The sequence below is a fragment of the Anabrus simplex genome, chromosome 3, assembly GCF_040414725.1.
Source record: "Anabrus simplex isolate iqAnaSimp1 chromosome 3, ASM4041472v1, whole genome shotgun sequence".
In the NCBI taxonomy this organism is placed as follows: Eukaryota; Metazoa; Arthropoda; class Insecta; order Orthoptera; family Tettigoniidae; genus Anabrus; species Anabrus simplex.
This window is the reverse complement of record NC_090267.1, coordinates 361,966,750-361,992,885: the sequence shown is the minus strand read 5'-3', so window position 1 is coordinate 361,992,885 and position 26,136 is coordinate 361,966,750. Positions and strand designations below refer to the sequence as shown.

The window sequence follows — 26,136 nt, the reverse complement described above, 5'->3', positions numbered from 1 at the left end:
GGGTGGTGATGCTTACGGTCCGTAAATCCGCCTCTGCAGCGCCACCATACAAGTTAGAGTTTGGAGTAAGTAGTTTTATAGAGTTAAGTAGTTTTAAGGGTAAATAGTAGATATTGTTTGATTAGTGTAGGGTGGCACAGCCCAAGGTCTGGTGGTCTGTTTGGGGGATGCCACCAAATTAGTTAGGGAAGGTAGTTAGTAGTTTTAAGAAACATAGATTAGATATCGTTTGTTCAAAGTTTTTTTGTTTCTGTGTGTTTTGTTGTCTTTATTGCCTGTAAGCTGATTGTGTATACTAGGGTGGGCAATAAAGAGATGTTCTATTTCTATTTCATATATTTTTGCACTGTATGTTGTACACCACCAAAATTTTGAATTTTTAAACATTATATTCCTTCATTAGCTATATAAATAAAACTAAAATTATGAATTCATTTTGATCTCATTTTTACACTTTTTTTGCTAGTTTTAGGTCCTTTTTTGGATTGTAGGTATTTTTTAGGCAATTTATATGTCTTCAATTTCCGAGCCCTCGTCAACAGTAAACGTTTTATACAAATATTTTTCTAGACTGTGAAAAACAAAGCATATTGTCTTTTAAACTTCTGAATGTGATAACACCTTAAAACATTTCCATTAACCATGATTCCTGATCTAACATTTTACTTTGGGAATTTTATGACGTCTTCTTATAAACATTTTTTTTTTCAGTGGCTTTATGTCACACTGACACAGATGGGCAAAAGGGTTGAAACATATTCTAGTTTTTAAGATTGTGCATATCATTTAGATTTCGGGCTTGGATTTTGTCCTGAACAGGTGGACGAACACAAATAAAATAAGAATTTTATTATAAAAAGACCAAAAGAATGATTGTTAAAATCAGTATTTGACGATTTCAGGGCGATGAAAAGAAAAGATCTCATGATACAGAAGTGTGGGTTACAGAGAGAATTATTTAATTGATAGAAGACTGCACACTGGAAGTCAAAACAACGTTCTCCTGTTCTCAAACAAATATGTAGGTTATATTAAAAATTATTACTTAGACTTAAAGTAGAGAAGATAAGGAACCATGAAAATTCTTGGCAGGATTTGTTTTCTGGATTAAGGAGTGAAGAAAATAAAAGGCAATACAAAGACTTCCATTAATAACGTAGAAAGTAAATATATATTTATTAACACAAACATGTAATATTTACATGACAAAATACCCTAAAACTTATGGAAGAAAGATTACATTTGTCCAGTTATGATTCAGTAATCCTTCAAAAATTTGTCCAAGCATGGAAAAAAGTATAAATGAGATGATAACCCCTGCAACTTGAATCATGGAGTGGAAGAGAATATTATTGGTGCTACAAAGAAAGCTATGGTAACATGTTTTTACATGTATCATTCATGCAAAGGAAGCATTACAAATTTTCTTCTGGATTACACTGAACTACCAGTCTTTCTATATTAAAATATTTTCAGTCGCACACTGGTAAGTGTACGAGTTCCCATAACAGTTAAACAAAGATGAAAACCTGCAGTGTGGAATAACAGTATTCTTAGTATTGCAGAACTCTATAAAACAAGAAGTACACATGAAAATTATTAACACTAAATTCTCCTAGATCACAGACCCGAGTTCTCACCATAACAGAAAGTACTGTACCTGCTAAAAGCTGCTCATGGCAAGTTACTAGTATTGAAATTCCTATTTTATTAATTGTTTAATGAATGGTAAATATTACCACATCCACAGTTCACTGAATTATTTTAATTTACGAAAATCAACTCAAGAAATTATAAAGCATATATTAAAATTTAATCTGCAGCTCTCAGCAGACAAGAGAACTTAAAGGTAATTCTAGAGAACAGAATAAACAATAGAAATTCTTAAAATTTAGAAAAATGTATGCCTAGATAATCATTCTGTCAGCTTTCTAAAAAGCTATGCTTTGCTTCTTACTCAGAATCCAATTATTGATGTTAAGTATATTAGAGAACAGTCAGTGTAAACGTATCACAACATATTCTAAAATTTGTCTGATGAAAATGTTATATTCAATGTTTAAGCCAAGATGACAAAAAATACTGTAACCGAAATCATCCAGTCAACTTAAAGTAACTGACATGTGCAACAAAGCTCTTGAGTTTTACTTTCTTTTCTTCAACATTTTGCAATAATTAGAAGTATCAAGAATATCAAAACTACTTAATATAAGATATAAGGTGTTCAATTTAGTATAGAATAAATTATATATATGTACAGCATTTAGGATGGTTAACAGATAAAAATTTGCTTTTCAACTATATAAACTTATCTCCCATGTTCCCCACTCATTTCCTTACTACCGTACATGTTTTAGTACTTTAGTACTTTCCTATCAATTTTACTCGTGTACTTGCAACTAAGTAACATTGAGTTCAATCATTCACATCTTTTATTTATAAAGGTCAGTCATTTAAAAGCTTAACATACATGATTATGCATACAGATTCAGTAGAATGGTGATATTCTGGCCACTGTTCTATGGGAGGGAAGCTAGTACACAAAAGAAAGTAAACTTCAGCTGAGATGTTGTGCATCATGTGACACACTGTGAATGAGCCAAGCAACAATGGAGGAAGTGTATTTGTTGTCCAGTCATGAGAATGCAAATATGCAATAATGTGCTGTTGGGTGTTTTTGACAAAGGAAGGTGTTGGAAGTAGGTAAATGCATATGTGAATGAAAGCATTATATGGGGATTGCTGCACAAAACTTGCACAAGATCAGAAAATTTTGATATACTTCCCTTAGCAACAACGACCAGGCAGAAAATTCTCACAGAAAGTGACGGGCATAGCTGTGGTGCACGTGGACGAGTTGATTCAAGGTGAGTGTCTTGATGAGGATGGTACTATAGTGCAAATAAACCTGTGTTACAGTACTAGGCCTATCCACCTTATCATCACAAGCAAGCTGCAGCACTAGAAAATCTGTGCTTTGTGGGTTTCCTCTACACTATATGATATATAAGAGCTATAGCATGGCTCTTAGTTCGGTAGCATCTGTAGCAGAATCAGCAACGATGTGGCCTGTTTCTATCGCATATGGTGCTATCATTAACAGCCTGAAACAAAGAGGTAGAGCCATCAGAAGAAACCTATCAACTCCCTGCCATCAAACAAGTCCAAGACTATACAGAACAGTGTGGATAAGTTTATGATGACAGTTTCTAAATCAACATGGGCCACTGCTACTGGAATTCCTACAGAAAAAGCAACTGTGAATGCCAAGCACTATGCTGCAAAAGATCATGACTCAGTGATGCTAAATGCTCTGGACTGCTCTCAGGTGATATTTTGCTCCATGACAATGTCTGATTATATCCTGCAATCTGTCGATGACATATTGCAGTAATTCAGGTGGAAAGTTCTCAAATCAGTCCTATAATACTGACTTTCCTGAGTAATTTTCACATAATCAGGGAGTTGAAATATGCCATCGGAGGCCAACAATTCACATCGGATAATTAAGTGGAGGCCACAGTTCTACAATGGTTATAACAGCAAACCAAGGATCTTAGAGCGCCGGAATTTTGTTCAGAGAGGGGATTCTCTAACCTACCAGTAAATCTACTAACACAAGTCTCATGCGTTTAAGCACTGTGCCAGGATTCAAATCCATGGAAACTGCAACACCACAAAGGAATGAGTAATTCAGGTTGATAAAGAGATATGGAACGGTGTCTGAAAAATACCTAAACGATACCAGTCTCAGGTCAGTCAGATTGTTATATGGTCTCCTCTATGTGAAGACCAGTAGAACTTGACATGTGAACAGTGAGGTGCAGTGATGTGAAGTATTCACTTGTGAAACATGCCTTGTCAATGGGTGCAAGTATATCAACAATTATCACTGGTTGAGGGGGCCTGGATAATCGATCTGTGTGAGAGTAGATTATCTTTGTGGCCTATAGTGGTATGTGTTGGCTGAAATGCATCTATGTCACCAAATGAAGGGACACATGCTTGGAGACCTGAGACAGGACCAATCCAACAGATGCCTTTGGAGGAGGATTGCCACAGCATTTGGATGTTCAGGACAGACCCCTGAGCAACAGCAGCAGATATTAGAGTTACTACTTCACTAAATGTTACATGACAAACATCTGGTAATCATTTGTGTGCAGCTGGCTTACAATCCCATGTCCCTATAGCAAGTGTTTCGATGACAAAACAATATTGACACTTGAAGCTGTCCTGATGTCAGGAATGGTCACGCTGGGCTGATGAGTAGTATAGTGTCTTCAGTGATGAATCAAACTTTTGGCTCTGCCAAATGATTGTTGCAAAAGTGTACAAAGGCATACTGGGGAGAAGGGTCACACTCATCTTATTGTCGAGAGAAACACAAGGGCCACCCCAAGCCATTATGGTTTGGAGAATTATTGGCTTTCATGTGAAATCGCCATTAGTGACTGTTGAAGGCACGATGGCTTCTCGATAGCATGTAGACAGCGTTGTCAATCCAGTGGTTGTCCCTCAAATGGCAACTGTTGCAAATGGAATGTTTCAGCAGGGCAATGCCCATCCTCACACTGCACGCAACTTCAGGAATGATCTCCTAAGACATTACACTTTTACAGTGGGCCGCCAGATCCCTGGACTTAAGATCTATTGAACAGGTTTGGGACATGATGGGTAGATCCCTGGACAATTCCCCTCACCCACCCTGAAGTATGGAGAAAATGATCCTTGCAACACAGCGAGCATGGGCCGCAATAGGTAGGATGTAATCCATGCCCTTATTGACTCCATAACGTGCAGGATTCAGCAATGAATGGCAGCTTCAGATGGGCACATCCTATACTGACTCTTGTACATATGTATATAAGAGGCACCTGAATGTGTTATCACTGCCTCACACCTGTCTACCATGCACTTGGGGCATTCTAGGCACCCTCTTTCATGGCATTGCATTTTCCTTAGTATACTATAATAGATACATTTAAATTAAGAATTATTCTTTTAATATTTGTTTGCAGATCAAATTAAACTAAAATAATATGAATAACATTGGGTCTAGCCTTCAAAGAGCCTCTGAAAAATACTTCTCACGGGGAAGTAAGTAACAGAAGGATTGTAAGAACGCAGGAAACTCTGGTGGTGATTTACAATGGCGGTGGTGGTGATTATAGTTTTAAGTAGTGAAACAGCAACATTTTCAATCAGTCTTAACAAAAATTGTCAACAAAGAAGAATATCAGGCAGAAAAAGGGCTTTCTTTCTTATGAACCATTACACAAAGTGAAATAACAATGGTTGAATCTGCAGACATAGCATGAATGTATCATCAAAGTATGTAAGTTCACAAATCGTTAACGGATTTGTAAAATTAAAATTAAACATATACTGAGAAAAGCAACCGATATAAACAAGGTAAAAAATCCCAGTGATGGTGGTAAGTAATAGACACATGTTAAAAGACAATAATATTGTTGCTGTATTGATTTATATAACTCTGAAAAAAACACAACTCTGCAGAGGATTTCATTATATTGTTTAGCTTTTGAATCGAAATATGGTGACTAATTTTCCTTTTCCTTTGCGCTTGTTGTCATCATAAGATATTGCTATAGAAAGAACTGGCCTCTCTGAATTTATGAGGGATGACAGTCAACCAATACGACTAATGGTGTTGCCACTCTGAACACACAGCACTCCAAAATCTTGGCAGGCTGATGTGCTTAATGGGCTGTTGTCCATGGGTTTGTTTCTGAATTTTAAATTAGTAACAGGCTTCCAGATAATCCAAATTCTCAATCAGTATATTTGATTACATGAGAATATTTGTATTATTCATAACATTTTGTTAAAAATAAAAAACACAATACTTTTACTTTGCATTGGACAGATCAGGAATAAAGTACCCTGGTTCAGTATAAGGACTTCCACATACAGCACTGAATGCGTATAAATTTCTTTTGAAGAAGAAAAAAGAGCAAATATCAACTGTGTAATATTTTTAATTGTTAAGGGTAGCAAACTACAGCAAAGCTCTTTAATAACTGAATGTCTATCTTGAGGCAAAACAAGACTAAATTAATCTGCCACTATCACTTAGAGATGCCTCTCCCTACACACAAGATGACCAGAAGTCCTCCTTTTCCTGGACATGTCCTACATCATAGCCTTTGGTTGGTGTCCAAGAGGAATTTTCAATAATTCCAAAATGCCCTCCATTTGACAGATAGTAATTCCAATTGTCATATTTTAGCATTTTTTCTTTCAAAGCAATTTTGTATTTGGAAATTATACCATAACATTGCATGTTAATAACATCTTCAGATTTCTCCATCAGCAAACTACCCATGTGGCATGCACCATTCATTTGATAAAATTACAGGTTTTTATTGAATGCATACAGCATCGAATCACAGCAAGTGTTTGACCGTATAAGAGCACTAGTAGGCTTGTAATTTCAGCACAGTGGACAAACAACACAAATTGCCTAAATATATATTCAGTGAAAAGTTTGCTGCTAATTAAAGTGCAATTTTAAGAACATATTTTGTTCATAGTTCAACAAGTATATTCTGAGTCAACAAGATGTTCAAATGAGATAAGTTCTTTAGAAAAATACAGTTGAGCTTCTGTGCCCATTAAACCATTTGTTGACTGCTCATAAATAATTGAGCTTTTTTCCATTAAGATAAATTATTATTTTTCCAACTCAAGATAACTATCTCAGAGCATGGCTTCATATATCTTCTTTACCTTTTCCCAAATACCCGGTTTGGCACTTTGTATAATTTTAGTCCAGTTTTACAGCCGGATGCCTGTGCAAAGGCATAGTCTCATATGTAATGTGTATCATATGAAATAAAATATTATACAAATATCAATATACTGTAAGTGTGTTTTTTTAATCTTTCATTCTGTAATGTCCTACATAACAGGGCGACATATCCTCTCAGAGTTGAGAGTGAGCCCCGAAGGAGAGAGCGAATGAGTGGGAAAGAGATGGAGGGGAGCGAGGTGTATCGGCAGCACATTTTATGAGATAGAAAGAATTCAAAAATTACAAAAATAAACCTTGTTCATGACTAAGAATATGTATTTGCAAAGGTATGTAAAGCCAAACTTAGCAACTAATTTGCATACCAATACAGTAAGTGGATATGTGGAAACTCAAAAATGCAAGGAGGCTGCCTGGAATATTTATACCTATCTTTCAGAATTAACAGTACACTTTGAAAATTTATAGAAAATGGTGTTGTAAAGGTTTTAAATTCAGGCAACTCTTCGATATCAAAGCCATGATTACATTGTTTGAGGGCTTCACTGTCAGTGTTAGACAAGTAACATGTTTTTAAAGATGGGAATTCATGAACATTTTTCCCGTTTTTCAAATAATAAAAAATTCATCTTAAAAGCACAAATTCTGCCCCCACATAGCACCAATCAACACATTTTTGCCTTGTAAAGGAATGGTTTGTAATACTGACTAAGAAGGCAAGTCAATTGTAATTGTAAGAAGGCAAGGTCAGAATCCCAGCATGTGCATTCTTAAATCATCACAGTCACAGAGTAGTGAGGGATCAGCCCTTGGCAGTCATGGGGCAGCATCAGGGCTCCCTAGCCCTCAAGCAAACACTTCATGTATCACCACCATACTGTGTAATAGTTCTGAACCAGGTTGCTGAACAGTACTATAAGATAATTTAGCAATTGCAATATAGTGCAATAAAGTGTCAGATCAAAACTGGATAGCATACTTTGTAAAGACTCAGGATAAAGTTAACTTGATAACCTTAATACAGTGTATGTGGCATTCTAATATCTATATGGATGTTTCTGCATTGCCTTTAGAGAAGCTGTACTGTTTAGCAGGAAAAGCATCTCCTAGTAACAGTTATGAAACAACAGCCTGGAACGAGATTTCTAGAGTAGCAATATTTCAAAACCACCCTTTATTCGGATATCAGTCAGCACACAAATGGGTCATATCCAGGAGTTACTTTAGAAATACTGAGACAATTTGCAGCAATATTACAGCAAACAATAATCACACAAGTGGTAGAGTAAAATTCATCATATTAATGAATTCATTTGCTAATTTAATCACTTACATTTTACATGAGAAATAAACACTGTGCTATGAAGCAAATCAGATGGTCAGGTAAGTTCAGATTTGACTTCACCAGATGTAATGTCAAATGTCAAATGAACAACTTCTTCCTGGCCATGAGGAAGAGTGGATGATTTGGAAGGTTGTGCCCTGGTGCATGACAAAATTGCAGAAGTGAGGTTTCTTTGTGAAGTCCAGGTTGTGTGATCATGGGACAGAGCAGATCATCTCTACAACAATGCAATTAGTGCCCAGCTAAATGCTCAATGAAAAACCTATGAAGGGGACTTCAAATGTATTTGCTAAGACCAGATTTTGGTGTACAAAATTGGTTTCCTTTTTCATACTATCTACAGTAAGATTATTAATTTTTTCTGGCATCTTGTTTTTATTACGAGAAGATAAATACTGTATTGTGTACCAAATCAAATGGTCAGATAGGTTCAGATTTGACTTCAACAGATGTAAATGTCAAATATAACCCATATATATACTATAAGACAGGGCAAAGTTACAATAAGTATCACCTATTTTAAGAGACAATAACCAAAGAGAGGAACTGAACTGTAAGGGGAAATATTTGCAAACATGGGTCCTTGTGTCGTTATTCACCTCTATCAACTCTACAACTAATTCAATGAAACACCTTGTATATATAGACATTTTGAGTGATACATTAAACAACAGTTAAAAAAAGATAAGTCTTTCATTCATTTCAATTCTTCATTTAAAACTTAAGTTAACAAACTGATACACTTTCACTTCACAGGCAGAATCACAAACAGTAAAAAAAAAAAAAAAAAAAAAAAGAGACTGGATCACTTTGTTTTCAAGTAAACACCTCAATGTTGCGTCGTGACGTACTGAGCGAGATTACTTATAATGAATCATAATACTACTGTAGGCTAATTACTGCCATCTCAATCATCAGACTATAGCTTATTCTCAATGCTGCAAGCCTAGTTATATCATGATAGAAAGGAGCACTATTTGTTACCCTTTAGTTCTCAAGTTTGCTTCAATACGCAGGTCTTGAAATGTAGAGGATTACTCAAAATTCCATGAAGTACCACTGGGGTAGCGTTCTTGAATATTGTACTTGTGTACAGAGAAGAAAATTTCTGCTATATAAATAAGTCTAATTTCACTCATTAATATAATCTAAATGCCCATATATCTTTCTGAGATTTCAATGGAGCCGAAATATATGAGCACTTATGAGGGTTAGATTAAGATACAAAAAAAGGCAAGACAACTTCAGATATTGGACTTCAGCTTCTACATAACAGATATCAGTTTGTACTTTCATAAAGTGCCTTCTTACATCATTCAAGATTTTTTTCATTTTGAGCATTTCCTAACAATAATAAAATGAGTGCTAAAGTTATTTTCCAATAAATTGTATTATACAATTAAGTAAAAGACAACATTTTCTTCTAATTCTTTTATTCTATCTTACATCAGACACACTGAGTGCCTCAGAGTGAATCAATCCATCAAATATTCTTCCCACTAGAAGTGCAGTGTGGTAAATATAAACAAAGAAAATCCCTTATAAAAAATATGGAGTTCTGCAATACTGTATTAATGAATAACTCTTAAGGAGCTTTACATTAGCCAGACTTCTGTGCTGCATCATTCGGTACTTGGGGCACTTCTGTTGCCTTACAAAATTCTGCCTTGTCACCATCTGGACCAGGAATGTGGCTGACTACATCTTCAAGGATTGGATATTCTAAAAATAAAAGAAAAAAAGCAAACATAGTACTGAAAGGCAAACAGGTTACACAATTAATTATATAAATACAATAATAATAATAATAATAATAATAATAATAATAATAATAATAATAATAATAATAATAATAATAGGGCCTATAAGATATGTTCTAACTACTTTTATGGTTTTTGGAGACACCAAGATTCTGGAATTTTGTCCCGCAGGAGTTCTTATATTGCCAGTAAATCTACCGACATGAAACGGAGTATCTTTAAATACCACCAAACTGAACTGGGAATGAACCCACCAAGTTGGGGTCAGAAAGACAGCGTTCATCTGTGTGAGCCATTAATTAGGCAAAGGAAGTAAAAAACCAACAGCACAAATCAAGAGGACAAAAACAGACTTGACACAACACAAAAGGAATCACATCTGTACCTTAGAGGTATAGGACAAAGTCCATTTTTAATGAAAATGGGATTAATGGTCCTCCCATATGGGTTTCTTGTCCGCTATCCAGAGGTATACAACACTATGTCCGAAATCAAGAATTGGAGGGAAGGAGGAGGAAGAGGAGGAGAGGGGTTACATGCCTTTAAAGGAACATGAAGTCCAATTTTACTTAGAGGAATACACCACCATCTGGACATACTGTTGTATACTTCTGAAGTCTGATGGATTTTCTGCCAACAAGGGAAACACAGTTGCAGTCCAGTCAGTTTTACATATGTTGACATTTTTATCTCCAATGTGTATATGATAGGAGTTGAGAAGAATGAGTCCAAACTGTCGAGGGTACATTATGAAGTTACTTCATGGCAGTAATAATACTGCTTCAGCAGGTCAACTATTGTTTTCTACAGTCCTCATATTAGCAAATATTTATTATGGTTGCAAACATAACCTAAATTATTAATAATATTATTGCCTCTACGTCCCACTAACGACTTTTTTGGAAACACTGAGATGCCGGAATTTTGTCCTGCAGGAGTTCTTTCATATGCAGATCTACCCACATGAGGGTGAAATATTTCAGCACCTTCAAATACCACCGGATAGAGCCAGGATCGACCCTGACAAGTTGAGGTCAGAAGGCCAGCGCCTCAACCGTCTGAGCCACTCAGCACCGCACCTAAATTATTAGGCATTGACATTTCAACAGACACAGGAATTATTATATGGAATGTTTTGTTTTGGTATCAAATGCCAATCTGACTAATTATCAAGACATTGGCAATGAAGAGGATGTAGGAGAGCATTCGAGCTTTGATAAAGAGGATGACTGGAGTGAATGTGCCCAAAGGAAACAAAAGCCACTGGGAATGTAACATGCATAAATTCAAGGTAGTTGCTGGGAAAGAATCATCATCATCCTCGTTTCCCTTTATCCAGCTGTAGCCGGGTAGGGGCCAATACGGTTCCTCTCCACTTTCTTCGGTAGGGGACGACCTAACATTTTCCGAGGCACCATATCTACTTTATGCATATAGGCTGTTGTTACGATGGGATCGCCACACCCAAAGGCATTTTATACCTACTGACAGGTTCAAAATTAGGCCGCCCCTAACATGGAGTCAGACGCCTTTCGTAGCCGCTACTCTGGGAGTACAGATGCTACAGGTTTGCCCCTTCCACCATCTCCACCGTACTGAAGTCTACCTTATCCGCCGTAGATGCTGCTGAGGTCTTCACTCGTAACTCTGAGCTGGGACCCATACCAGATGTTACACAATGGGTCAGTGTGTTTTGGGACTCACATAGGCAGGGGCGCCACTCCCTGGGTAGGGCTGCCTCTGAAAAGGGTCCCTACCTGCTACCTGGGAAAGAATATGTAAGTAAAATAGGTAAAGTTCTTCCTGTTAATTTTTTGCACGTGTTGAGAGCCATGGTACAGATTCTTGAAGCAAAAGAGAGCTAAACTTGAATAAGTCTAAAGACAATAACACTAAGCAACTTTTTTAAAAACTGCAAATAGTGCATGAATTAAGGTACTCATAGTTACGGTTTTAAACACACTTTCTATCTCAAATACAGTTGTAGTAAACATTTAAAAAACACTGAGCCAGGAGGAAAGATCAACGGCATAGGCAAAGGCCGAAAAATGTCTGATGAAACAAAAGTACAGGGTGGGGTGTGGAAATTTCCTGTTGCAATGAAGGTCTTGGAGAGGGGAGGGGGCTGGAGGAGGGGTTCAGTGAAAGTAGCAGAGTGGGATAATTTGTGTTCCCGCCCGCCTCAATCGCAAACATGCTTTGGTCGAAAAAGCAGGATGCTTTTGCCCTGGGGGCATATTTCTTTAATGGTCGGTCAGTGATTGCAGTGCAACGTGACTTTCGTCGTCACTTGGATATTCCTCCGTGAGGTTGTGTTCCTGATCGGAAATGTGTTTTAATGTGGGTGGATGCCTTCAGAGAAATGGGGAGTGTCTCCAAAGATAAGAAAGGACCTCCGAGGACCTTTAGAACACCAGAAAATGTGGACAGAGTTCGTGTGTCTATACTGCGGTCACCCAAGCGTTCTGCGGTCACCCGAGCGTTCTGCGTGTAAACAGGCAGTTGCCCTTGGGATGTTGTCCTATTCATTTCGTTGAATTCTTCACTATGAGCTCCACTTTCACCCGTACAAAATGATTGGGGTCCAACAACTTACAGAGCAAGATTATGTAACCCGGCAAACATCATGTGAGCAGCTGCGTGACACCTTGCCGAATGACGCAGTTGTGTTCTTCACTGACGAGGCACATTTTCACTTCAGTGGCTGTGTGAATAAACAGAACATGCGGTATTGGAGTGCAACAAATCCCAAAGAACTTTATTTGGATTGTGTCATGGTATGGTGTGCATATCAAGAGTAGGGAACATGGGTCCATACTTTTTTCAAGAAAACGGTCATGCTGTTACCGTCAATTAAGACCGTCATGTGACAATAATTCTTCTTACCTGCTCTCCAAGAAACGGACTGTGACAACGTGTGGTTTCAAAAAGATGGGGCCACAGCCCACACCTCCAGGGTTTCCAACGGTGTTTTGAGAGCAGCCTTCCCCGAACGACTAATCTCCCTACGAGGGGACGTAAACTGGCCTGCGCGCTCGCCTGATTTAGCCCATCCTGATTACTTCGTATGTGGTTATCTCAAGTCTCTAATTTACAAAGATCATCTCAACACTCTGGAAGACCTACGCAACAACATCCGAGCCGAAATTGGCAATATCCTGGTCGATGTGCTTGAAAAGGTGACTCAAAGGTTTCAAAGTCGACTGAATTAGTGTACTGACAATGGAGGGCAACATTTAACAGACGTGTTTATTTATTCTTATAAAATTTTTCCACCTATTCAATACACTCTTTTTGCAATGCATATATTTACATTACATTAAGTCGCTTGGAACTAGCTTCGACCATACTCGGGGTCATCATCAGCCATAATCAAATAAATACACATTTTAGTCGAAATAGCCTAAAACAATACATATTCTATTAATGAACAGCATAATTTAATGATATGAACAATTATAATATGTGCCGTAGTGAGAAGTTGAATTGGACCAAGCGCTATGGTTCTAGGAATGTTACAGATGTTAAACTGTTGTTATGTAGCAATAAATGTACACATTAGGATAAAAGTACATAAATTAGTTACAATAAATGTGTACCATTTCATTGCCCTGATTATTTCAAAATGAGGTGTTGAAATCATTATTTTGCCATGAATAACGATAAAGTGTCAGAAATCATGCCGCAGAAAATACGAATTGTAACACACAGACATGTGGAATCAAAGAGGCTGTAAATATGAAGTAAGAAAGTACAGACCAACGGAATCCAAGTGGCCGTGATTGAGATAAATGCAGTAATTTTAAATTGTTAAACCAACAGTAGGAACAGTCGAACATTGCAGTGAGTTACGAGGCAAAGATTTACGAGAGGATTCATACCCAAAAAAATAGCATATTTAAAAGGGAGATTTCCTAAATTGAGAAAACAAGTTGGAATAAAAAGTTATAATGCTATATTTCTCGTAAACGTAAAAGAAATCCTAAGCAGTATATCCAAAAGGAGACGAAGAGAATAGCTGAGCGCAGATTGGGATTGAACTAAAGATTATCAAAGATTTATTAGAGAAGATGTTGAAAATCACTAACTTAAAGTATTTAATCATAAAACGAGGCAATAATTAAGATACCTTTTATATCATTCAAACCAAAGTATTAATGATTGCAACGTTAGAATCTACCTTGCTCAACATAGGCATAATTCACGGAAGATCTGTAAAGAGCAAGATTATGAAACTAATGATGCTTTTAAATATGTTTCTTATGCATGTCTACGAGAACAACATGATGGCCAACCAAACTGGAGATGGGATTGACGTCTGGCGGTATTTATTATTATTTATTATTATTATTATAATAACAGATAGGTCGATATATCTTCAAGAGGTGATTTCAATATGTAGTTTCAGCGCGAGTGTACTAATAGTGACATTTAAATGATGGATTTAGGTAGTCTTCCAAAACATATAAACACGCCCATGTGTAGGGAAGATTATACTCGCCAATGAAGTGCTTTGCTAGCAATTTTCAGCTTACTTTCAAAGAATTATACCATGCATAAGGTGATCTGAGATATTTGAAATGTGAAAATGAAGCATATTGAATTCTAGGTTATCGAGATCGTATACAACGTCTACTTACTGCCAAATGCAAGTAAATATAGGCTTAATAAGTTCGTACTTTGATAAGAATTGCATATTGATATGAATGGTAGTTGTTGATTTCATAAAACATTAGGTTTGTTGAGATACGGAATCTTATGAATTGAGCGTTACTTTGAACAGATTAAATGATGTTTATGTTTGTGGCGAAGTGAAATACGACGGAAATATGAGGTAAGAAATGTGAATGTTATGAATAATATACATTTGTTGATATACTAGTTGAGGAATTATGATAAATACGACGTATGAGAAAATAATTTTATGTAAGGCTAATTGATGTTAGTTTATGTAACGCAGTTATGGATCAAGGTTATATTTGACGCTAATAGCGACATGTAATATGGGTTTACTTATGAGTTGATGGCATTTGGTTAGTGAACTTGCAGCTTAATAATAGAGTACGATCATCAAAAATAATTCCAAATAACCTATAGTAAAGAATAATGACGGCATTTTCTAAGAGAATTTCACATGTTACTTAATATTTAAACTGATTTAAGTTGAAACAGCAGATCATTGGCTGTAGTGTCTTCATAGCGTTATATTATTGCTATTTACGAGTTTGGATGTTTCATCTATGGTATTCCTTGACTATTAGCAACCATATGATTGAATATATGAAGCGATTTGACCTTAATGTAACTTATTAACAAACTTGTTGAGATTTTATTGGAGAATTTTACATATTTCTTCGGGAATATTTTGAATATATCCAATTATGATTAATAATATTTTTATTTTTATTTTTATTGGTGTATTATCATAGGTAGCGATTGAAAGCTACAGATGTGAAACATTGCTTATTCCGCTTAAGTTTATTGATGAAACTAGTCACAAACAGCATAAAACAAGGATCAGATGTTTTATTAATAAGAAGCATTCTTAATGTTAATACACATTCTTAATGTTTATGCATATAAAATGCAATATCATGTAAAGATTTGATATTTTGATAGAACTTGGCAACATATTAGGATTTGATATTTAATGAGAATTTGACAACTCTTAGGTGTTATTCCCAAAGAATTTCATTTTATTTTATTCTTAATACTGTATATCATTTCTTTAGTTTAGAGTTAGCCAGTTGGAATGATTGAATCATTTATGACAACTTGACGAATTAAACAATTTTAATTTTCTTTTATATGAGACTGAGGAGATGTAGAATGTAATCTATGTCAGGTCAAGAAAACTTCCGTAAATAATTTAATTCCGCAGGAAACTATAGGAATGAAATTATTTTTATCTGTGAAGATGAGACCTTGGATGATGGTAAAAATGATTGATGATTTTGAATCGAAACTTATGAGAAAGATAATAACTTCAAGACAATCATTTTTTTATTTTTTATTTTTGAATGAAATACCAACGTGTATAAAAGAATGATTAGAAAGAATTTTAACTTATCCCAACATGCAAAATGATTTTAATAAAGTTACTATAAAGAATTTATTATTATTAGTATTTATAGATTATAACATCAATTTAAAGTAATTTCATAATTGATGATGAATAATTGAACTTAAAATCAGTTATATTTTGATTTAATGACCTGATAGATATGCAGATATACTGAAAAATAAGCGGGGCGATTATCAGTCGGATTCACGTAAAAATATGTTGTTTTTTTTTGTTGATATAATTTAATCCCTGAGACGTATATCATAGCTAGATGTAGATTTTCTTGAACGCCAGCGTATGACTAATTAGGGGAAGGAGTCGCCACTAAAGCTGAAGAAAAATTATCGCCCAAATGTGGAACTGTTAAAGGGAGAAAGGAAAAGGGACCCCGAAATTGGTTCATATGCTAAAATGTGATTTTACTGATTATCTTAGTCTCAAGGTGATCCATAAAAATGTTTGCAAGAATTCCAGATATTGGGTTGCCCATCGCTAGTCCATTCTGTTAGTAAATTTTGTTATTGAATGTAAAGAAGAAGTTGTTTACTACAAATTTTAGCAATTTGATCAGCTTGTCTATTTCACATTTGCTAATAGTGCCATGTTTCATAGTAGATGACACAGTTGCCATTTGACACACACCACAATAATAGTGATAACATTTTAAAGACCCTTAATGACCTTGACTACAATATCAGGTTCATTAAGGAAGACAAAATCAACAAGTATTTAAACTTCTTGGACTTGACCAGAGCCAATGACAATTTTATTCTTTATGCTCCTTTGACAATAAAGAATGAGTCTTTACACCCTCAATCTCATAAACAAGCAACTTTCTACAGTTTAGTTTATAGAGCATTAAATGTTCCACTATCCCCTTCTAAAAAAAAAAAAAAAAAATTGAATACATAAAAGAACTTGCAAAACTTAATGGCTATAAAGCTAACCTGATCAATAAGATTATTGGTAAAATCAAATCCAAATATGTCACACATTCAAGTCCATATAAGCCCAAAAGAATAAACACTGCCACCTTCACTAACCCGGCATTATACAGCATTACTAACCCCTTTAAGAAGCATAATATCAGAATCGTCTACCGAACCCCCAACACTATTTATTTATTTATTTATTTATTTATTTGGGAAACCAAAACAGCGAGAAGCCGAATGACAGAGTTCCGCAATGAAATACATATTTACAATAGAGTAGCACAAGGCAAGCATAAAGAAAAGTGGAAGAATAATGACAAAAAAACATCTAACGATAAAAATAGAGGAAAAAATTAAAAACTAACAAAATTAGACACAACATATAAAAACAAAAAATAAAGGCTAAAGAAACAACGAGAAAAATTGTTGGACGTAAAACGAAGAGAAGAACTTACAGCTAGGCACAGTAAGATAAATACAGATATAACACTTAAGTAATTGTATAGTACAGTAAAAAATAAATAAATATTATATTATGTACAAAAGAGGACAGAAATGAGAAGAGAAAAAAGGAATATGAAGAAAATGCTTCCAGCCACAATTATTCTACAATTGATCAGGACCTCCGCATTATTAAATATGTAAATAAAAACAACTTAATGACCGACTTGGAAAATACTTACATATTTTGGATCAACATTTTAACAATAATAATAATAATAATAATAATAATAATAATAATAATAATAATAATAATAATAATAATAATAATAATTTGAATGATGTCCCTGAGAACTACACCTTGTTAATTGAACAAGTCCCCAAGCTACTCACTAACTTTGATATAAATCATAATTTCACAAAAATTTTCAATTATAAACCTTTAAATATCCCTCCAGCCGTAACAACAGATTCCACCTTACCCACTCCCCATAATACAACTCCGCCGCCAACTTCTAGCGCTCTCATTGTTGCGCCTTACCCTCCCCTCCTGACTTGTTCTCTGCCCAAGCAAGCACACCGGTACAACACACGTAGCAACGGGCAGACATTTACCACACCCCCTCGAGCGGCTAATGTGACCAGTCAACGCTCTTCCAAGCGATCTTGGACTCTCATTTTGAACACACTATTCTCAAGGCACTAAGTACATCTTTTCCCATTTTTCAGACTTCAGTTCATGCACATTGCATCTTATTTTCTCTGTATTTGATCTTGAACTCCCAGTAAAAATTAAGACACCTGTTTTCAGCTTTAACCATTATTTTAAAGGAACTGAATATTGGCCTCTACCTATAAGCAGCTTCAGGCATGATCAATCCTGTTTGAAGTGTTACTACTCCATGTCAACTACAGTATAGGATATATTAACTGACTGGTAGCAATGATTTTAATTACTTCACTAACAGCTCTATGTTGTACTTTATGTTTTTAATCTCTGTCAACACGACTGTGTGTTTTTCTCTTAGCCATGATAAACATTCTTATGTTTTCACACTAGTTTTAAGCTTATTTGATTTTCTATAATGTAAATGTCGAATCTTACTGTACCATATATTTTAAGGACACTAGGTTCGGGGCCGTGACCTAACTTTAGGCTAAGATTTATTTCGGCGGATGATGCTTACAATAGTTAAGCGAAACATGTCCCAACTTACAAAACCAGTTATAATGTTTATATCCTAAATATAAGGAAAGATAAGTATTGGAAAGGTGGTGTAAATTATCATTCTTATTTTAATGTTCATAATCTGATGTTCAATTACTTATAACAGTCCAGATTTATCGCCCTGCAACTACCATTTGTTTGGACCACTCAAGCAAGACCTAGGAGGACAGCGGTTCGATGAAGATGCAAGTGTAGAAGAGTTCGTGCACAACTGGCTCCACACATGTCCCTTTTCTATCTATCAGGATGGTATCAAAAACTTACCAATCCGATGGAGAAAATGTGTATCGAAGGCAGGATACTATGTAGAAAAGTGATAGCTATGTGCGTATTCTTTTTGTTGCCAATGATGCTTTCACGGCCCGTACTTCTAGACATGATATAGGCTTTTGAGCTTATGCCGTCTCAAGAAAATAAGGTGAAATTCCTTACGTTTCGCAGAGAACTTCGCTCTGTGTCTTCAGAAGAAAATCTCAACTGTCCACGAGAAAGGCTTCTCAAGGAATGAGGTTTGAATTTAGACGCTATAATAGAAGTGGAAGTGGTACATTCTGAGAGGGAGTCACATAACATGAGTACATACATATGAAAGTATGACAGACACAACCCTGGAATGAAACATTGGTGATGAGGAACGTACGAATTTTGGAAACCCGAAATATAATAGTGAACAGACAGGAAACTGAACTACCTGCATAAATCCTTAATGGCTGGCAACCATATATTACTTAATTGACAGCCAGTGTCCCTGTTGAAATTGTAGGATTTCTACGTATTTCCACAGCTTCCCGTAAAATCCTGGACCTGTACTGTCTAGTGTGGATAAGAGCTCGAGCATCTTGGAACATAACATCATGACCCAACGATAGAGTGTGTCGGGACCATAACATCATTCCCAACGGTGTGAAGCTGAAGCGCATGTTAAATACTCTGAAGGCCAGGAGAATATATCAACGTGCTAGCAAGGATCTTGTGATCGAGAGAATGCTCTACACTTGCAAGGAACCGGACTCAAGTCTCCCGAGAGTTGTTTTAATTACACCTGCTGTTAAGCAACACTCTCTCGCAGGAATTGTGGTTGTCTTTTGATCGCATTACTGCTATACAGGCTGAACGCAAATTCGAGGTGTCATTCAGACAGAAATGCAAGTTCCTCCGACTAGCTCAGAAACAGGCGGTCTCTCGCACGAACTTGGATGCTAGTAAAACTATCGTCAATCTTTCCAAGAAATCCTTGGACGAGAACCAAACAGCATTTCTAGCTAGGGGTCTTAATTTTGCTGTCGCTCCCCCTGAAATTCCCACTGAGGAGTTAAGACAGAAATGTGTGAGATTCAGAAGGTCCGCTGTTGTACCTACGCCCAATTTAACAAGAGACGAGAGGAGAGCTCTGAAGGAACTTAAGAGGTGATTCTGAATGGAGCATTATCTCAGCTGATAAGGGTAATGTGATGGTGGTTATGAACAGTGACGAGTGTACGAATAAGATCTCACCTATATTGTCAGAGCCTGTATACAGACTGAGCTTATGTTAACCTCTACCACTCGTGTGTCCAATGCCACCGTGAATCTCTTAAGGAAATCTTCAATTACAAAAGAGGCGGCTAAACATCTGTCCCTGGGAGACGCAGTGCCACCTAGATTATAAAGACTTCCTAATATCCATAAAGAAGATGTTTCCCTCAGACCTACTGTTAGTGCGATAGATTCACCTATGTATGCTCTGGCTAAATGCCTAAGCAAATGGCTTCAGCCACGCATAGGATGTACTGAATAATACATTAGGGACTCTCGGTATTTTGGCAACAAGTTGTCAACCCTTCAACCTAATGCACTTCTGGTGAGTTTTGATGTGGAGTCTTTGTTCACTAAAGTGCCGATTGATTCGGTCATTTCTCTCGTTGAACTTCTGTTTCCTGAGAACATTACTAAGCTATTTTACCACTGCATGACTTCCAGCTATTTCTTGTGGGGTGGGAATTTTTATGAACAGATGGACTGAGTGGCTATGGGAAGTCCTCTTTTGCCCGTAGTGGCTAACTTCTTTATGGAGCATTTTGAGGAAGAGGCTATTGCTTTAGCGCAAGTCAAACCTATTATCTGGTGGAGGAATGTCGATGATACATTTGTGGTCTGGACATAAGGTCGTGAGAAACTTAATCTATTTCCAAATGACCTAAATCAGCAACATCCTTCAATTAAATTCACTATGAAGATGGAATTGGACGGATGCCTTACCTTCCTGGATGTTCTAGTAAGAAAGAAACCGGATGACTCCTTAGGACATACCGTCTATCGTAAGCCAACTAAAACAAAACACTTCCTTCATGCAGATTCTCACCACCATTCAGCACAAAAACAAGGTATTCTCATGACATTCATCAAGAGGGCGAGACGAATTTGTGAGCCATCAAATATCAAGGTGGAGATGGACACACTAAAAGTCACGTTTAAGGCTATTGGTTACAGCGATTTGCAGCTTCATAGAGCCCTGTAACCCAGAGAAACGACCAAGCAAAGCTCACAGAAGGAAGAAGGGAAGGGAACTGCCTACCTGCCTTACATTCACAACACCACAGGTCGAATTGCCAAGGTCCTCCACAAGCACAATATAAAAACCATGTTTGGAACCGGCACTAAAATTCCTCACAGTCTGGGTAAATCCAAGGACAAACTGTCCCCATTTTTACATCCCGGGCTATACGAAATTCCCTGTACTTGCAGCAAGGTATACATTGGCCAAACATGCCGGTCCATTGGTACTCGTATCAAGGAACATTAACAAAATACTCGTCTCAACCAGCCAGACAAATCAGCAATAGCTGAGCACGCTCCATCATCGGGTCATGATGTCGTATTCAAAGATGCTCAAGCTCTTACTCACACTAGACACTACAGGTCCAGGATTATTATAACAGGTTTTCGGCAGTAGGGCAACATATGCATGACGTAAAACATAGTTTCACTACGATACAACAAGATAATGAAATTCTCAGCAACCTAAACAAAGTCCCTCTCCTTGATATCACTGAAAACTTTTTTATACACCTTGATCAGTTTTTCAATCCCAACCTCTACCAAATGATATTTCAGATAAGCCAAACACCCTTTTCGACTTCATCTCAATTTTGAATAACCTCAAGTTGACAAGTAGTCAATCAATCTTTCACATCTTACACGACACTTTTTCACACTACTTGCCCCTTCCGAAAAGCCCCCCTGATCCACATTAGATCCCTGCCAACCCTCAAAAATTCTCCTTTATTTGCTTCACATTTTGCCTCCCCTACACATGTCAATCATCACAGCACGCTGATAAAGGTGAGCCTCATAATTTAACTTGTTTTAAATTTCTTACCCCATGTTTCATTTTCTATTTAAGTCTCCTTTTCTTTAGGCTTCATATATCTGCATCGAACTGAGGAACTAAAGTCCTACACTGTATCCTAGTACTTCATGTATGTCGCTTTCCCCTCTTCAAACATGCCGATAAAACAAATGCCTGTAAAACCTTGTTTAGCAACAACTGTACACAAGCTGCATCTCTCAAGATCAATCTTTTAACGAGCCATCCCTCAAGATTTTATGTTGGATCAAGCTTTTTAACTCATTATTTACCATCAATTCAATGTCTTTTTACGTGATTAAGCACAGCAGGTATATACAAGACTGTCACGTTACAAATGAACATCAACTGAACTTACTTCTTCATAAAAAGTGTTTATATTTCTACGAACATCCTTTTGACTGTGAATAACGTCTTATATTTGTTATGTGTGTTTATAATTGTTTATGATTTAGTCGTTTTGTCCTGTTCTCTTAATCAGCTGATGATGACACTTTAAATGTGTTGAAACCGGTCCCAGAGTTAACATGTTGTAACTAATAACAGTGTACTGAAAAGGTGGAACCTCCACACTTTCTTTTTAGTATGGTATCACAAATGTCAATTTTCTGTTGAAGAGTCAGCTTCTTGCGCTTAGGAGCCATAATGAACGTAGTCCGCCGTAATTCACAGTACAACTCTTATCACGGACACAAATGTAACTCGTAGCACAACTTGCAATTCAGGAAGAAAATACAGTGAATTAAGCTGGAGATATTCCTCAGTCTGCGCCCTCTGCGTGATTCCCAAGCAGTGATTGGTGCCACGAGACGGAAATGCCTAGCTGGTGTAACAGCGCTGCGGGCATAGGTTAAGGCAGCTGACCTCACTGGAGATATAACCATTGAACTATCGTTGATGAAGATTCTCCCTTCTCAGATGATGACTGGACATAGGATATTTAATTTCATTATGGGATTATTTATACATTTTAAAATTATTATTATTGATTGCCATTATTATGGATGCTGTAAAATATGAGCGTAGAAATGTCATAGGCTTGATATACGATTTATTCTTGCTTTTCTAGATCGGGGCCGCCATCTCACCGTCAGATAGCTCCTCAATTGTAACCACGTAGGCTGAGTGGACCTCAAACCAGCCCTCAGATTCAGGTAAAAATCCCTGACCTGGCCAAGAATTGAACCCGGGGCCTACGGGTAAGAGGCACGCATGCTACCCCTACACCATGAGGCCGGCGTTAACTAGCGACCCACCCCGACTATAACGGTCCTAATTCCCGAACCGTTCATGCAAATTATGCACTTTAAAGATTATTTTAATCTTTAATGAGTCCTAAAGGAGGTTAAACACTTTATTTGGATAACAAATTTGGGAGGGGGGGGGGGAAGGAGGAAATCTCTATTTATTTATTTATTTATTTATTTATTTATTTATTTATTTATTTATTTAAAAGTGTTTTTTTTACCAACAACTATGAACTAAAATCTCTCTAAAGGACAAATGGTTGGAGATAAGTATATGCTCTTGCAGACTTTTCTGTAGAGCTATTCAAACTCTACATTTCGTACACCTACACCTGGGGTCTACAGATGACTGTTCAGGCAGCATAAGCCATGGAGCGCACGACTTTCTACTTATTCCGTATTTTTTTTTCTAGAATACATTTTCATTTTGTTTAATATCCATAGCCTTTTCAGTTTCTAATTGCTTTTCATCTGAAATATATCTCTGACTGTAAATCAGGTGAAATTTGTAAGAGACCTTCCGCCTAAACATTTATGTTTCGTGAAGTTACTTGCATCTCATGGCATGTACGCATACGTCAGTCATGCCTCTAGGCTGTACAGCTTGTCTCGCCGGAAACTGCACTTCACTCCCATACAGGTGCCATTCCAGTGCCACCTACAGTTCAACGAACATAACTAACCAACAGCATCTTGCAAGACAGTGACTGCTGCTTGCCGGTAACAGTGGTTTCCAGAGGCCGCGCCAATTTATCATGGTTCCACACATCGCTAAAGGGGTCCTTTCATTTAACGTGTTAACTTCGGCCCGAGATTACATGAAAACGGAAGTTAATTAACGTTTAAAACAAGTTTAGAAAACGTACCTTACCGCAGATTTTTGATACAACGGGATGTGCGATCGTAATTTATGTGAAATATATTCCTTAAAAGCGGACCTTGTCATGTCGGGGTTCGTTAGAAAGGGGTTTAAATAACATTGTGCTTATGGCAATGTGGCTGGGCCTTACGAAAATCTCTGTTAAAAGCGGGAATTCCTTACAAGCGGGCATGTTAAAACGGGGTTCTACAGTAGTTTCGTCAAAGGATAGCCAGACACTATTGTTGCCTATTCTAATGATAATTTTTTGAACTGAGTCTTCATAACAAGATGGCAAATAACTTTTTCACAATGTTGCCTCATTTGGGATCGACTGTGGTGTGTGTTTAGTTTAGAATTTCAGAAGTGCTGGTTCTTTACTTTAATAAGCGGAATATTGGTAGATACTAACGTTTCGCACAGGTCTTTTGAGAAATCAGAAAGTTTGGTAGACGAAGATTTAGCTGATCAAATAAACGAGCCTGCCTACTCTGTTCAGATCACTTTCAATTTGCACAGCTTTTATGCTTAGCCGTTCTGTAGTGCTGTTACACATTAAATTGCCTTACCACTGCTACCTTAACTTCACAAGCTTGGCAGAGAAGAATTGTTCTGTCAGTATCGAAGATCTCTTAACAGAACTTTTCTTAATTTTACACCTTCACTGCACTTCACTTTCAGCATGATGGGGTTCACTTCAGAACTACAAATGTGACCAAATTGTTGAAATTAGTTGGTAGTGAAAGGGGAAGGGGGCTGTAACTAGACCAAGATATCCTGGATGTCAAATGGACTGTATTGCGATTGACCTATCTAAGGCAATTGATGGGGTAGATCATGGGAGACTACTGGCAAAAATTAGTGCAATTGGACTAGACAAAAGAGTGACTGAATGGGTGGCTTTATGTTTTCTTATACATATAAAAGATATTAGTAAAGAAGTTGAATATTTTTTTTTTTGCTAGGGGCTTTACGTCGCACCGACACAGATAGGTCTTATGACAACGATGGGATAGGAAAGGCCTAGGAGTTGGAAGGAAGCGGCCGTGGCCTTAATTAAGGTACAGCCCCAGCATTTGCCTGGTGTGAAAATGGGAAACCACGGAAAACCATTTTCAGGGCTGCCAATAGTGGGATTCGAACCTACTATCTCCCGGATGCAAGCTCACAGCCGCGCGCCTCTACGCGCACGGCCAACTCGCCCAGTAGAAGTTGAATCAAAGATAAGGCTTTTTGCGGATGATGTTATTCTGTATAGAGTAATAAATAAGTTACAAGATTGTGAGCAACAGCAAAATGACCTTGACAAGGTTGTGAGACGGACAGTAGGCAATGGTATTATGATAAACGGGGTTAAAAGTCAGGTTGTGACTTTCACAAATAGAAAAAGTCCTCTCAGTTTTAATTACTGTGTTGATGGGGTGAAAGTTCCTTTTGGGGATCATTGTAACCTAGGAAGGTAAGGAAAGATCTTCATTGGGGTAATCACATACATAGGATTGTAAACAAAGTGTACAGATCTCTGCATATGATTATGAGGATATTTAGGGGTTGTAGTAAGGATGTAAAGGAGAGGGCATGTAAGTGTCTGGTAAGACCCCAACTAGAGTATCGTTCCAGTGTATGGGACCCCTCACCAGGATTACTTGATTTGAGAACTGGAAAAATCCAAAGAAAAGCAGCTTGATTTGTTCTGGGCGATTTCCGACAAGAGAGCAGCGTTACAAAAATGTTGCAAAATTTGGGCTCGGAGGACTGGGGAGGAAGGAGAAGAGCTGCTCGACCAAGGGGTATGTGATAAAGATGTTGATTCCTGAGGTGTCAGTGGAGAGATGGTGTGGAATGACATCAGCTGACGAATAAGTTTGAGTGGTGTCTCTAAAAGTAGGGAAGATCACAATATGAAGATAAAGCTGGAATTCAAGAGGACAAATTGGGGCAAACATTCGTTTATAGGAAGGGGAGTTAGGGATTGGAATAACTTACTAACGGAGATGTTCAATAAATTTCCAATTTCTTTACCATCATAAGGCTAGGAAAACAGATAGGAAATCTGCCACGTGGGCGACTGCCATTAATGCAGATCAGTAGTGATTGATTGATTGACCCACCATGACAAACTGAGCAGGAGATAACATG

At 37.1% G+C, this 26,136-nt stretch overlaps 1 protein-coding gene across 1 annotated transcript in view; it reads right to left on the bottom strand.

The window, feature by feature from the left end:
• Positions 1-1,148: 1,148 nt before the first annotated feature.
• The window catches only part of Pex13 (peroxin 13), a 114,160-nt gene continuing 89,172 nt past the window's right edge, over positions 1,149-26,136 (bottom strand). Inside the window, exon 6 of the mRNA XM_067143278.2 lies at positions 1,149-9,842. Within this exon, the coding sequence (XP_066999379.1) occupies positions 9,721-9,842 (122 nt within the window). The 3' untranslated portion in view covers positions 1,149-9,720. The remainder of the gene's footprint in view (positions 9,843-26,136) is intronic.